This window comes from Embiotoca jacksoni, unplaced genomic scaffold, assembly GCF_022577435.1.
Source record: "Embiotoca jacksoni isolate LCO1_2020_lvr unplaced genomic scaffold, fEmbJac1.0.p SCAF_5, whole genome shotgun sequence".
In the NCBI taxonomy this organism is placed as follows: domain Eukaryota; kingdom Metazoa; phylum Chordata; class Actinopteri; family Embiotocidae; genus Embiotoca; species Embiotoca jacksoni.
In genome coordinates, this window is record NW_027185403.1 from 8673994 (window position 1) to 8688945 (window position 14952).

Genomic DNA, 14952 nt, shown 5'->3' on the forward strand with positions numbered 1-14952 from the left:
AAATAGATTTCCCTGTCTGCACTTTCCATATCTCACAGAGGCCCACAACAGATAGTCTTCTTCTGATGCCATTGTTGTACTAGAAATATCTGCTTACTATTGATAATGACAGAGGACCTCTGGCTGCATACAGAGACCGTGTCGTGACTGAAATTTGGTCCCAATGTGGTTATGTTATGTTAGAGAGAGCAGTGGAAAATTGCCAAAGCTGTAAACACAAAGGAAATATATGGCCTTCTTATAAGTTTTCCAGAGCGGCCCTGACAGCTCAGCACACTGCAACTTACACACTATTAGAAAACAACAACCAAATATGGAAATGTGCCTCAAACACAGAGTGTGGTAAAGGTTAGGGGCTTGGGAATGCAATATGTCGATGAGTGTCCCCACAAAGACAGTAAGATACGTGTGTGTGTGTGTGTGTGTGTGTGTGTGTGTGTGTGTGTGTGTGTGTGTGTGTGTGTGTGTGTGTGTGTGTGTGTGTTGGAGGGCGTCATGTAAGTGAAAAATGTGCAGATGTTAGCAGAAAGCTCCTCCCTATTTTGCTGATGGCAGGTTAACTTGCATAGTATATGAAACTATCAGTGTTGGATTGTCCATAATTTATTTTCATCTGATAGTTGGTAAACAAATTCATCCACAACACAACAGCAGTCGATCCCGAGTTGTCTGCAGTATTATTTTTTTTAGACATTAACTGATGTAGGTATTAAATTCTATATGCATTTTTAAACAATCTAGTGTGGTGATTTAAAGGTCCTTATAATTTAATTTGAATTGGAGGGAAAAACAGGATGAATTATTGCATCAATAACTCAATTACAAGCCCCAAAACCTACTACTGATCTTAAATTGCGCATATTATTGTAAAGTGATATTTTCTGAGCGCTCCCTGGAGCCGCTAATTATAGATTTACTCATTAGTTTCAGTTTGATCACACTTGTTCATGCCTCCTGATCCTATTTCCTTGTGAACTCGCGTAAACGTGGGTGCCTCAGGACACTGTTGAACTAAGTCATGGCCCCGACGAATAGTACCCATGTAAAATTCATAGAAACTGTGTCAGGGATTTTCTCTTTCTTTGAATTAGGCCCTTTTGGGAGAACAAATGACTGATTCATGTTTGAAAAGAAATTAGAGAATGTGTCCAGCATATAATGTGGCTGTATGTCTTCTTACTACTATTCAAAGCACAAAAATGAATATGGCTTCATCTTTGGTTTCCATCTTGAACGAAGAACGACGTTCACTATTTAATATATGTTATCACAAATTCTCCAAACCCCTGTGGGTGTCATTCTGAGATTACTACTGATATACTGTGTTTTACAATTTACTGCATCTTAACTGGACGCATCCACTGGTTGTGTCACACACAGACCTTCTAAGCCCGGCGGTGTTACGAGGCATTCAACAAATAGCTGAATTACTGCTGTTGACAGGGGGGAGAGGTGGTGGTATTTCTTTTCCAAGGCGGTAGAGAGGGAATTGAGATATCATTCAAACTAACAGCCCGCTGACTCAAGCCTCTGTTAGTGTTTATGTGGGAGAGGTCAGGGTTTCCATTCCATTCTGTTTAACTTTTGTCATATAGTCTCCGTCAACGACAGGGAGAGGTTATTTGGATGAGAGTCATGAGGACAGAACAAACACACAGGATATAGATATGTAGGGTAGGAAACAACAAGGTAGGCTATTATACTCTACTACGCAACGTTTGATTTAACAACTCCGCAGATACAAGGCAGCTACTTGGATGAGACGGGTTACATAGAAATGGGACTTGCATATAGATGAAGATCCTTTCAAGCCATCGCTGAATGAGTTCACACAAAGCTGATTAAACCTAACACCGCCAGATAAACCTCGCAGTATTTCATACCATACAGAGTTTTTAAATCGGGTGTCTGGTGAGAAATCCCTGCACTGGACGGATGAAAGCAAACCCGCCATATTGGCACCAGAAACCTTCGCCCACTGAGCCGGCTAACTTCCGGTTTAGCCCGGTGCTAACTAGAATGGGGATAAAATATTTCAATCACACGTCTCTTCTCGACAAATATTATCAGACCGAATGGCCCAAATTCTGATACTGAAACGAGACGTTTCGCTGAGTTTGTGACTCCTTTTATTTCATTTGCCCACTATTTACCACAATTTATCCGTTGTTTACAGCTGCAACAGTAGCGCTACGGTGGAGCCTGTGACGTAAGCATGTGTCGACAGGGTTTTTGTAATTACCGCCACTGGCAGAAGGCGGAGACAAAAGTTCTGCACTGCAGGTCTAATTAATTTCAGGAGAAATCTAACCGAATGAGAATAATTATAATGGCACTGACAACAGCATAAATGAGTCACTCACTTTGTGTTGTCTTTAATATTCCTTATTCAATTTAGAATGAGCTACAAAACTCAATTAACTGAACACAGAAAAAGATGTTTCAATAGCTAGAAAACGTTTCCAACATTTCCAATAATCTTCCTGCCACACCAATAGCAGAACACTGATGTGAACATATGACTTCATGATTTATCCTTATTAAATGTATTAATATCGAACATAAAATCTTAAAAGTCAAGCAGATATATGAGCAGAAACATTTACTGTTACAGCATTATTTACTCTAATAAAGTTACAGCTACAAGCTGTTTGCTTAAATTTTGCCAACAATCTGAAATATTGCAGGAGTGAGAAATCCAATCATAGAAAAAACAAGAGAAACTGTTGGGATGGATTTGTTGTAAACACTTTTTGAATGAAACTAATCACTGAGGGGCATATGCACCGCAAAGTGACTGACACATCTACAGAGGAATGCCTGCAACTTTTGTATTTTTCACAGCCAGCAGAACTCATTTCTAGATCCAGCCTAAGGGATTGTGACAAATTATGTGTCAGGGATTTATGATGTGAGACGTAATAGGGCCAACCAGCTGGTGGAGTAAATGAATGTGCATATCTCAGTGACATCCACACATCTGCATAGCCGCAGATGAACATGCGGGCCATGATGTGTCACATAGTCACTGGTCTAATTCACCAGGCTACGTTGGGCACATGCAGACCTTGTCACCGAGTCATTCACAGCGACTTCTCCTTCACAGTGATTGAGTGGCCGTATTTCCATTAAAACATTACAACCTTGATTGAGAAGTGTCCTTATGCAACACACAGCTGATAACTGCTCACATAAAATACATATTTGTTGCTATCTCTGGCACTGAGTGATCAGGAAATTGATTTCTTGATTAATTAAGTAAAACAGTTGCTAACAGGGTGATTATTCATATGAAAAGCAGAATTGATGAATACCCTGTCAATAATTTGAATGATGCACAGCCATTTAGAATCTGTGTATCTTGCTAACAGTTTGGTTGGGGGAAAAAAATGCTTAAAAAAAAGAAAAACATTTTGGTAAACAATTATTAAATTCATAAATTAATATCACTACGTGGATGGATTTTATGATCCAGCAGAGCAGAACCATTTCAATATTTCAGTATCATTGTCAAAATTTGATGGCAGTGCTGTATTTTACATGGCCAGCGTGAACTCAAGGTCCCCGAGAGCCAGAGAGTTACACATTTCACTGTGAGGCACATCTTTTATTCATGCATTTTCACACACAGGGACTCCAAAACATGAACATCTGCCAATTATGCCAACATGGAGAGCAGAATGTCGAGTTGATTCCAAAACTGAATCTTAACTCGGAATAATTCATGTTCTGTTCGGGGAACCCAACCGTCCACTGCCCGTGGCATTCATTTCATCCACATCGACACATTTTTGGCTGCAGGTTGGGACTATGTATTTACAATTACATTTTTAATCACAGTGTGCTCTCTATCTAAAAAAAACAAAACAAAGGGACAGGTCTACCTTCATTGTTCATTTCATCACCAGGTGCACAGAACAAAAGCACACAGGAAAGCTTAAGGACCAATCACCTCAGAATGTCACAGACAAGATAAAAGGAGACTTGGTCTTTTCATCCTTGATGTGATGCGCTTTTAGTGTTCTGCCAGACAGCACACGCACACGCACACGCACACACACACACACACACACACATCTCTAACCTGTTTACTTCCTGGAAGAAGCTATAGGATCAGAGGGAAGACAAGGGGGGAAAACACAACATGGAAGGGCAGGGGGTGGGATTTATAGCTGCAAAACCTATTTATGAGAATTTGGCATTATAATGTGCAAAAAGATGTTGGCAGCAAATAAATCAAAAACCCTGTGCCAGCCACTAGCTATGATAGCTTTTAGCTCATAAAGTGAGATGTAGTTGGCAGTCTAGATAATTCATGATTGCACTGCTCCCTATTTTTATAGGCCTACTACGTGTTCCGTGATGTAAAGGCTCTTACCCGCCATTTCCACTTTTAACTCTGTGGAAAGATGCATTAATGTGCCACGCAAAAACTAAATACTCTGAGGAATCAGCCAAAGGCACACTGTGCATGTAATGTGCACCGCAACACAGACAAGGGAGCAGAAAAAGCCTTGGCTTTCAGTTCACTGAATAATTAAAGGGATGTTTTATTGGTTTATCCTGCCCAGCATGCTGTGGCCAATGAGAGTGAGCTGTCCCCAGGTGAGCCTTGGTGGCAGCCGACTAGCTTGAGTAAATAGGAAAATGATAGCTGTGCAGATAATTTCATTTTAGCTTAATTAAAGGAACAACAGGCAAGATGGCACTGCAAATATCTGAATAAAAAAACAAACAGTGGATATACTCCTTACATATGTTATCTACATAGTCTAATCTCAGATAAGGTATGACTGCTAGGAGCTAAGTAAGCATTATTTATTGTTTAAAGCATCAGTTGTGCTCTTCTTTCCTCATCACAAGAAACCGTTATTACTTTCAATCGTTAGTTGCTGCCTCGGGCATCAGACTTTTAGCAGCTACTTCTACTTCGAAACCTAAATGAGTGTTATCCCAAAATGGCATCGATTAATCTGGTCTCTGCTACTTGATCATGAAATGAAAAAGGACTAACATGGCACTAGAGTCCCTGCCTCCTAAGTTTCAGACCTCTGCTAACAGTAATACCTCTCTCTGGCCTCCACCTCTGCAGTTTCCTCTGTGCTGCTCTTCACATCTTCTTGGCCACTGTTTGTGTCCTCTGTCCTTGTGGTGGCGGGAGAGGAGCTGCTCTTTGAAGACTCCTCGCTGACCTGCAGACCTTGGATGGTGTTCTGCTGATGATGCCATGATTGATGACCGGCTCTGACATAGACAGGTGTGGGCCCCGGCGTCGGCGCCAAGATGCTGTGGACCGGGCTGTTCTTCCGTAGTCCTCCGACGCCTCTCTCCCTGGAGTGACTCTTCAGCCGTCCCTGGACGGGCGTCCCTCTGTGGTCCAGGCCATCCTGCTGGATGTAGCCTCCGCCGCCGCCGCCGCCGCCTCCACCTCCACCGCCGGCCGAACCTTGGGATGAATGGCTGAACCAGCGCCAGCGGAGCCTGAGGATCTGTTTCACGTCAAATTCCTTCTTCCCCGACACAGACATCCTCCTCTGGGTTTGGAGACGAAGGCAATGGTGCGTTGATTCCCCAAAAACATGGAGAGCAGAGGAGACAAGAGCCTTGGTTTCAGTCCTCACTGACTACAATGTGCCTCTTCTCTTCCGTTATTGTCTCACTACTATCATGACCACCCCCTCCTCCTTCTATTACTCCTCCGTTGTTCTTTTAGTGGAGATGGAAAGCAGTCCTCTGCAGCTTTTGTTCCTGTGCCTGAGACTACTACCCTCCCTCCAACTCTCTCTCTCTCTCTCCCTCCTGTGCTGCTGCTGTTTCTGTTTGCTGCTGCTGCTGCTGCTGCTGCTGCGCCGCTGGAGCCGAGTTAATGCACATGCATGATCCACACACTCCCTCCCCTTCGCCTCCTCTGTTTCGCTCTCGCTGTTTCTCCCTCTCTGCTTGTTTCTCCACACAGACAGATACAGATACAAAAATCTGAAAATCTTCCAAGTCCTGCGTAGACCTCTCTGCTGCTGTTCTGTGTCTCCCTGTGTGTGTGTGTGTGTGTGTGTGTGTGTGTGTGTGTGTGTGTGTGTGTGTGTGTGTGTGTGTGTGAGATAGCGGGGCTGCCTGCTCTTGCTGCGAGGGGGAGGTGGGGTATCATGGAGCCACGATGATGAGGTCACACCTTAACAAAGTAAATCACTGCTTGCTGAAGGAGGGACAGACGAAGACTACTAACTACTCTGTAATTTAAGACTACTTACAGGAGCTCGTAATACATTAATATAAGTGTTTACCCACGCATGTTCATTCATAAACAGAAAAGCAGGGATGCATAAATATCTCTCTCATAAATAAGCAAGGCGTATCAACTCACAGTGTTAAAGGCGAGAGAAATGAATATCACACCAACACATATCTGTGCAGTCTGCTATGCCCACATCAAACAGAATCCCTTAGGGGAATGTCTCAATGTAGGTAGCCATGCAGAAAAAAATATTCTCCCTCAGTCACTGTCTTGTAAGCCCCCTGCGATTACAAGTGAAAAAAGACATACTGATGAACCTTCAAGGTCAGTAAGCTGCCTGCTGTACAGCCATGGTATCGGAGAGCAGCTTTACATTTTAACAACAGATCCGTATAAACTTAATACTGCAGCATCGTACGTAATGAAGATGCTTTCAGCATCACCGACAAAGGAAAACATTGGTATGAAGGTATGCTGTCAGGTATTCTGTCAACACTGTTGGATCTCGATGTTTTTACATACTTTGTTACAATCTCATTGTCAAAGCAAACCGCGTGTGCTGAGGATGCAGGTGGTAATTGGATTTTGAAGTGAATAGTGAACTAGAAAAAATTAAATTGTGAAAAACAGCCATCCTTATCTGTTCGTTACTACAGTGTCTAGTCAGCTACAATGGAATAACTCAATTAATGGTAATATTTTGCACCCCGCCTCCCTGTTAATACCGTATTCATGGCTCTCATCTCCACGAAGCAGAAATACAGTGAGCTCAACTTTTATTCCTGTGAAAGAGATGAAAATGCAATGCTGTCCGTGTGTGCTTGATCCTAACTTCCACCTTCAAGACAAAGGTGAGAGGAGAATCTTACACTCCAACTGTTCTTATCCGCCTCCATCACCTCCCACAGAGGGATTGGACTCAACCAGCTACTGAGTCCACTAGTATCTATCTAAATCATACCCGCCTATGTTATTTACTGGCATCGTTACTTATGAGATAACTTTAAATATCTTCCACTCGCAGACATTGCCTCCATTGCACACTTTTTCTTTCCTCTCACAAGTCGCTCTGTGGAGACCACAAAAACTAACAATAAACATCACTTGTCTTGGTGTCCTTCATAAATAACAAAAGCCTTTACAGTAGTGGCAAAGACTCTGATTATTACAGAGACAATGATTTTCCCAGAAAATCAAGAAACACATATGAACAACTGTTCAGGTCAATGCATTATTCAGTCATGTCTCTTGGAGGAACTACAGCAGCTTGAAAGACTGCGTGAAGCGTGTGGCTCATCCTTTGCTTACTTCCAAGTGTTTATGCTAATAACACTAAAGCAACGGATGAGCTTCAAACATTATATTCACCATCAATAGGCAAAACATTGAATTATTAATATGAGCTTTCTCTGCGTTAAAATAATTCTTTTACACATTGTGTTATGTTATTTGGAGCCCAAAAGAATCAGCGTAAAGGAACTGGTCCTGCTGGGGATCCTGAGAATTGAAAGGTTTTTTTTATACAAAAGCTGCGAGTCGGCATCTCCACCACAACACCAGCCCAGCTGCTCGAAGTCTTTCTTTGCCTTTAAGATCACCTTCTTGATTTTGCAGTATGTTAGACCTTTACCTTTTGACATTAACCATTTCACGATAACAAAAAAACAAAAAAAAAAAAACAAAAAAAAACTATAATATGCAAATTAATGACTTCCATTTATGAAATGCACCGAGACCTTTGGGTGTGCACTTTTTATCAATCAGGAGCTTGCAAAACAAATGTATGGTGGTATACTGATTGACGTTATAACCACTGCTATTAAGTGCTATAATAACAGTGCTATAATAACACGCAATACATTATGTTTAAACTTCCATGAAGCTGTAGTGTCACTCACCTCACTCTGCTGATCCCCAACCAGAAGTGGACACTCTTAACTGCAGAAATAACAATGAAAACAATGATTTTACTGAACTTGAACAAAATCTTTATGCAGAATTTACTACACAGTTCTTTGGGTTTAATTGTTATCCTTGGCAAATAGATGTTTTGACAAAGTGGTTAATTAATAAATACCATTAACACACCAGGTACCAAAAACTGCCTGTATGAAATCATGAACGCAGAACTCAGTGAGACATTAAAATCCAGTATGTGTGTCTTACATGCAATTAAAATATATTTGTTAAATCACAAGTTGAAGAGACCTAAATACACCTGATATCCTCTCCTCACATCTAAGTGCCACTAATGCAACATCCTGGGTGTGTCAATTTCATGAGTACTCCCAGGAAACTTTATAACCCCACCCCTTTGCACTGGAGAGCCTCTTTCCCTCAAAAGAACAAAGAAAGGCTCTGTAAGTGAAAATTAACCTTTAATTTCAACTGTTATTTCATTTTATTTGTTTAATATCTCATGTGTGTTTTATGTTCATTAAATGTCTTTATTATGACTTTGAAATAATAATGCTGTTACCTTAAAGAGGATGGAAACACCAAGTTTGTGGATGCATTCATTATGCAAGTTAAAAATTGGCAATCTTATTTTATCGCTCATTAAGCGATTTGTTAATGCTGACATTTGATTTGATATTTAATGTATTTATTTTGTCTTTATGTTTTTGATACTTTCTTTCATGTTTAGAAAAAAATCATCCATTCATCCAATCATCCATCCAGCCTTTTGTTAATCCTGAACCAAAATATACTGTTGGAACAGCTTTGGAATCCAGTGTTTAAATGTGCACACACCAGATGTTCAGTGAACCAACAGCATCACCTTCACTATAGTTTTTTCAATATCAAAAAAAATCTGCTTTTACAAATATTATCTTTGAATTATGTAGTGTATTTGGTGTATTGTAACCAGAACATGTTCAGAAAATGAAAAACAAAGGGGAGAAAATCAAGCGTGAGCCCCCTCAAATCTCTCATTATCAGTAAAAAAGTAAGAAATCTAATTAGCCTCAATGCATCCTATAGATGCTAATTAAAATGCATTCTTATTGAAAGCACTCCTATTATTGTAACATAAAAACAAACTGGGTTTGAGGCCCCTGCCCGCATGTCTGGAAAGTGCTCCGAGATAGTAAAAGCCCATTCGAGTGAGATATGATCTGATGTATAGTAACAAGCCATCGCGGCGGGTAACCTCTTTTATTCTTACCGGAGTCAAGGACACCATCTGGCTGCCCTCCACATGACACACGAGATGTCAGATGTCAGATTGGCGCGGTAAACCACATTATCATCCAACATCTGCCTCCCCGGTGAACATACCTACGTGCCTGGCCAAATAGTCTTTGAGTGTGCAAGACAGGAGGATGAGCTCTGCCTGCATTATAGTAATCAAGCTGGAACAGTTATGACTTAAAATGTCTGCTGTATAGTCTTTGAAATCAAATGCATTACAGGAAAGAAATTTTGTGAATCAATAAAAAGCCAAAACCCATGAAAAACATCATGGTTGTATGGTTGAAATTCAGTCATGTGATCTGCTATTTAATTTGGGAGACATTCTAAAAAAAAAAAAGTAGAGCAATTGCTCAGGAAATGTAATTTTTTTTTCTCACTCCAATTGCTGACAATTGCTAAAATGACACTCTCTAATTTATGTTTATGGCTGAAGATTTTTTTTTTTTTTTTTTTTTTTTTTTTTTATGTTGATACAATATAAACTGGCAGCAGGACGTCAACACCAAAGATTGCATTGATTGTTTAATTTTTTTTAGAGATGATTGTGTGGATCACTGAGAACAAGCATGGAGTACTTTAACATGTATGCACGATCCTCGCATGAATATCAACTAAATCCTTCCTAGAAAGATGAAAGAAAAGGCCTCATGTCAAATTATATGTATTTTTTTGGGCACAGACTAACAAGAAACTCGAGCACAGCAAATAAAATACTATGAAACCATAGCTACACACGCACATGCGCCCAGAACCAGAACTCGTATGCGCGCACACAAAACAGTGATTTGAAATTTCAGCGCCATATAGGACAGAAGAACGTCTAATTCTTTGCTATTACATCCTGAACCTACGTTATCTGTTCAAGTGAGAAGCAGCAGTTCACACACTACAGAAGTCTGGAGAGACATTATGAATTGATTGCATACACCGCATTGGATACATATCAACATAAGCAAAGGACATATTGTACCACAGCTAGAATGCATAATGTATGGTAAAGAAAATCTCTTTGTGGCAATCTCTTTGTCTGTGGTGAGGAATACAATTTTTTTAACTTCTAACAAGTGGCTTAGAGACTTGTGAACAATAAATCACTGCATTTCGTATTCTTTCTTTCTTACCTTAGAAACTGGTTGTAAGTGTTACTCCTCTGCATTCAAACGGTGGACTTATCTCCTGAAGTGAATGGCCTGCTGCAGAAATGATCTGCACGGCTGTTCCAACTCTTTCACTACAGAAAGGTTTGCTCCTCCACAGAGGAAAGGGGCACTTTCCTCTTCCAAAGGAAACTCCTGATAATTTCCTTCCTCTGCGCTGCAACAACAATTACATTCAAGCAACCAGGAACACTGGGATCACATCCTGTGCTGGACGCAAAACACTGATCTCAGAAAGAATTTACCCAACCAATTGTGTTTCTTTAACACTAGTGTAAATGAAATTGAATGTGTCTAATTACTGCCTGTTTAAACAACAAAAAAACATTGTTACAGAAAGTAGCCCATATCTGTGCAGAACAGTTGAAGTATTTATGTAAAAAAAAAAAAAGAATAACAATAAATAAGAAACAATCAAAAGTTTTAAAACTGCATGTGAATATGAAGCGTTGCGAGAATTTGCGAGTCTTCAAAAATTCAGGACGGAATTCATGACAAAAAAAAAGTTACTCTACAATTTTTTGTAACAATGAGGGTGTATTATCATTCAACCACTGGGTGGCGTATTCAACATGAACTCTTAAAAAGGCCCAAATCAATGTGCTGTATCTCTGTCACAGTGGTTATTTAGCAAAAGTTTCGCTGCCCGGGTCATAAAAGACTTTTATTTTGAAAAATGAAGCTAATCTATATTTACATCTCCACACTGAAGTCAAATTTTAGGTATATTATCGAAAACATGAACAGTGTGATCATAGTTAGTGATACTAAAGACCTGTGATTGATCCAACCATGTTAAATGCAGCAAAATAAAGTGTTTGCAACGTATCCTGTTTGCATAACACAACAGTTCCTTAAAATGTTACACATCACATGACTATTATTCATGTTTTCCTGACAAGCCACTTCTCGCAGTTGTGTGAAAAATGGTTGTCTTTTCTGTGGCAGAGGTGGAAGTGATATGTGGTTGTTATACAACTGTAAAACACATTAGAGAGGATGTCAAGGGGCCCGGTGTGATTTAACAGCATGTCCCCTCACCATTAGAGGCCATGGCTCATCATTTGAGTAGATCTACAACCTACACAAATTATGTTGTTTTTTTTCGTAACTGTGAAAGTGGTCTTTCCACCAATGTTATGTTTAGTGATGTTAAATGAGAAAAACAGTGAGAAATTTTAGCCGAATCTGCTGTTCCCCTTGCCTCTATGGATTTTCATAATTAGAATTTCAGCAAGAGGCTACAAGACATGTTAGCAATGCAGTAGATAACAATAAACGTATGCATATTCATAATCAGAGATAGCTTGAAGCAGACAATCTTTCCTTATGAAAGTTTTCTTTAAACGTAGGCGAATATCAGTAAATAGATATGAGCTTAGTCTGAAGCAGCAGAATAACTACACAGCAGGACCTCAGCAGTGTATGTGCGAGTGACTATGACTAGATTTATAAAAAAATAAATAAACAAATTCTGTACGAAGCCATATTCAAATCTAGAATGTCCTCTAATCTTTAAATTAATATATAATGTTTTAAAAAAAAATCTGAATATTATTAACACTAGCCAGTCGGTACTTCAAAAAGCTCACAACATTACAGCGACATCATCAAAAAACACTAGAGGACACCAAACACGATGACATTACTTCCAAGTATAGCAATAAAAGAGAATGGCACTATACGTTATAAGTTCCCTCATGTTATGACTGCCAGTACAAGAAGCAAAACAGATTTAGGTAACGTAAAGCTAATTGGTTCATACAAAGAATGGTGCATATAAGAGATATTTTACCCAGCGGTCCTTCACTACTTTCGGTAGCAGCGGTGGCAACAGCAGCAGCATTCTTAAGTACAGAGTCCAATTAGAAAGCGTGAAGGGGAGTTTTAACAACATTATTTATTTGACTATCTGGTGTGATCTGGCCTTGTTGACAATTTGTAAAGTCACCATGAGTTCATGAGATAGAAGATAAATGGTTTGGTACCGAGTTTGTTGCAATTTTATAACTGTAGAAACTAAAAAGAAGATTAAGATCTGATATGACGTACAAAATGGTACACAACAGCCAAACCCGTGCTTTAAAACTCATTTAAAGTCCCTCTCCTGGCGTTGATGAAGCCTCTCGAATCGTGTGTCCGTTCATCTAAGTTTCTTATTTAGAAGTTTTTTCCAAGATACAAAATGCCTTAAATTGCCTTTGATGTAACTCTATGAGCAAACAGTCCCCTCATTTATCTCCCCCCCCCCCACTTGCCACTTGCCTCCACCTCCAGCTTTCCTGCTCAGCTTCGTCTCTGCTCAAACACACAAACCTCTGCTTGTTTTCCATTTTGCTGGATACTGTATACGCTACACAATGCCAAGTAGGAATATTGGAGAAGATAGTCAGGATGGTAACTTTTTTTTTTACTGACTGTATCACTGTCTAAATTATTAGAAATGTAATGATAATACATGACATGAGCCTTCAGCTTAATTACAATATCAAACAGCTGATAGTGTGTTGGTAATTTAAGACGACCTTGTTCCTGATCAAATTTGCTACCTTATCGGGGAAAAACTTCCAGATGTGCCCGTTAGGAAGAAATACTTTCCAATAAATATAAAAGAAAGTGTGGGGGAAAGAGGCATTAATGCTCTGGAAAGCCTCACCCTGTAGGTTGACACACTTGGTTCCTTTGGTATGTGATGTATGAAACTGGCTGTCTGAGTATGTGATTTTCAGACTGCAGTTGCACAACAGAAATGCTCGGCCGTGGTGTTGACTGCTTGTTTTGCCCCTGATTAAGTCTTCCAGCATTAAAATAACACCACACGAACATGTTACTATTACGAAAAACTTGATTTTCATTGGAATAAATGTAAAAAAAATAAAAAAATAAAAAAATAAAAAAAAAAAAACATCTGACGTCACATTCATGTAGTGCTTTTCTACAGCCAATACTCTACAACTGTGACAGGCAAAGCCAACAAGTAGATTTGATTTTTTTTTTTTTTTTCCTGGGAGTGCATTGCTGAGTATTTGCTGAGCATTTAGTGGTGTCCTTTCATCATCTACACCAAGTTCAAACAAAACAAGTTCTTCTCCGGCGTCAGCGAAAGCACTGTGCCAAGTTATTTTTGCTGTTGCAGTTCTCCAGGTTGTATCAAGGTATGAGCGTTTTAGTTTGTAAACCTTTTCCAGGCAGTAACTTTACCACTGATGCAGTCTTTAACTCCCCCCCCCCCCCCAAAAAAAAAAAAAAAAAAAAAAAAAAAAAAAAAAAAGCTTCATTGTGAGCTGTTGCTACACTGATAGCTCACGTCAGACCAGCATCTCCTCAACCTGTCTCAAAATCAGGGAATACGGTTTGTAGTGCAGGATGTTGGGACGTGCATGGGCAGACATGGAATGTGTCTCTCATAAATGACGTTTTCTTTAGCATATAATGAACGTGAAACTAAGAATCGTTGTGTTTGCATTACCTTTGAAGGAGCCCTTCATATTTGCATGGGGGAGCAAGTCCTCTTCCACACTGCTCTGAGCCATGTTGCACCCCTGGTTGCGCCGCCATGTTTCTGCTACGGTAGCCCACGAGGGATAAACCAAACGCTGGCTCGAGAGAGAGAGAGAGAGAGAGAGAGAGAGAGAGAGAGAGAGAGAGAGAGAGAGAGAGAGAGGCCTTTGGGTTGTCGCGCCCACCGCAGATTTTCCTCCTCGCGTGGGAGGGGAGTGCTCAATTATTGCAGTCTGCAAATCCACCACTTGTTGACACTAAATCACACACGGTGTGCACTTTCATGGCAATCACCACCTGAAAAACGACTGGCTGTTGCATGTGTTTTTCATCATTTCTTCTGTTGCAGTTAAACCTATAAATGGATGTTCCTTTAAATGGAGCTCTGCAACATCTTACAACTCTGTTGACCGGATTTCAACTCATTGTAGTTATTTTCTATGTAAAGGTTATTTCCATTTGTCTTTGATTGTTGTAACTCTACTGTATGCCATGCTGTATGACTGCAGTATATATGTAGAGATGTATAGATATATATATAGATACATATCAATATATCGATCTATATAGACCTATCTAGATATAGATCTATCTATATAGATCTATATATAGACCTAGATCTATATATACACACATATATATATATATCTATATATACACACACATATCTATAGATCTATCTCTATCAATATCTCTAATTATAGAAGAATATGTAGTTATATAGATAGATATACCTATATATTGTGCAGTCATACAGCATGGCATACAGTAGAGTATATATAAATGATAATACAAGTATATCACAATTAAAAACAAGTAATGCAATCATATATCACATGTTTAAGGCAGTGGAACTAGTGATTC

At 39.6% G+C, this 14952-nt stretch overlaps 1 protein-coding gene across 4 annotated transcripts in view; it reads right to left on the bottom strand.

Annotated features, from left to right (window-relative positions):
* Nucleotides 1–14137, bottom strand: part of klhl4 (kelch-like family member 4) — a 31955-nt gene extending 17818 nt beyond the window's left edge. The window contains exons 1-3 of one of the 4 annotated variants that reach the window (XM_069170783.1): nucleotides 14057–14098; nucleotides 8131–8170; nucleotides 5068–5534 (exon numbers count right to left, since the gene is read on the bottom strand). In XM_069170783.1, coding sequence (XP_069026884.1) covers nucleotides 5068–5528 — 461 coding nt within the window. In that variant the 5' untranslated portion in view covers nucleotides 5529–5534; nucleotides 8131–8170; nucleotides 14057–14098. Of the gene's footprint in view, nucleotides 1–5067; nucleotides 6027–8130; nucleotides 10519–14056 lie in introns of those variants that run through there. The other 3 variants (XM_069170786.1, XM_069170784.1, XM_069170785.1) reach the window with 3 other exon arrangements.
* Between the last annotated feature and the right edge of the window lie 815 nt (nucleotides 14138–14952).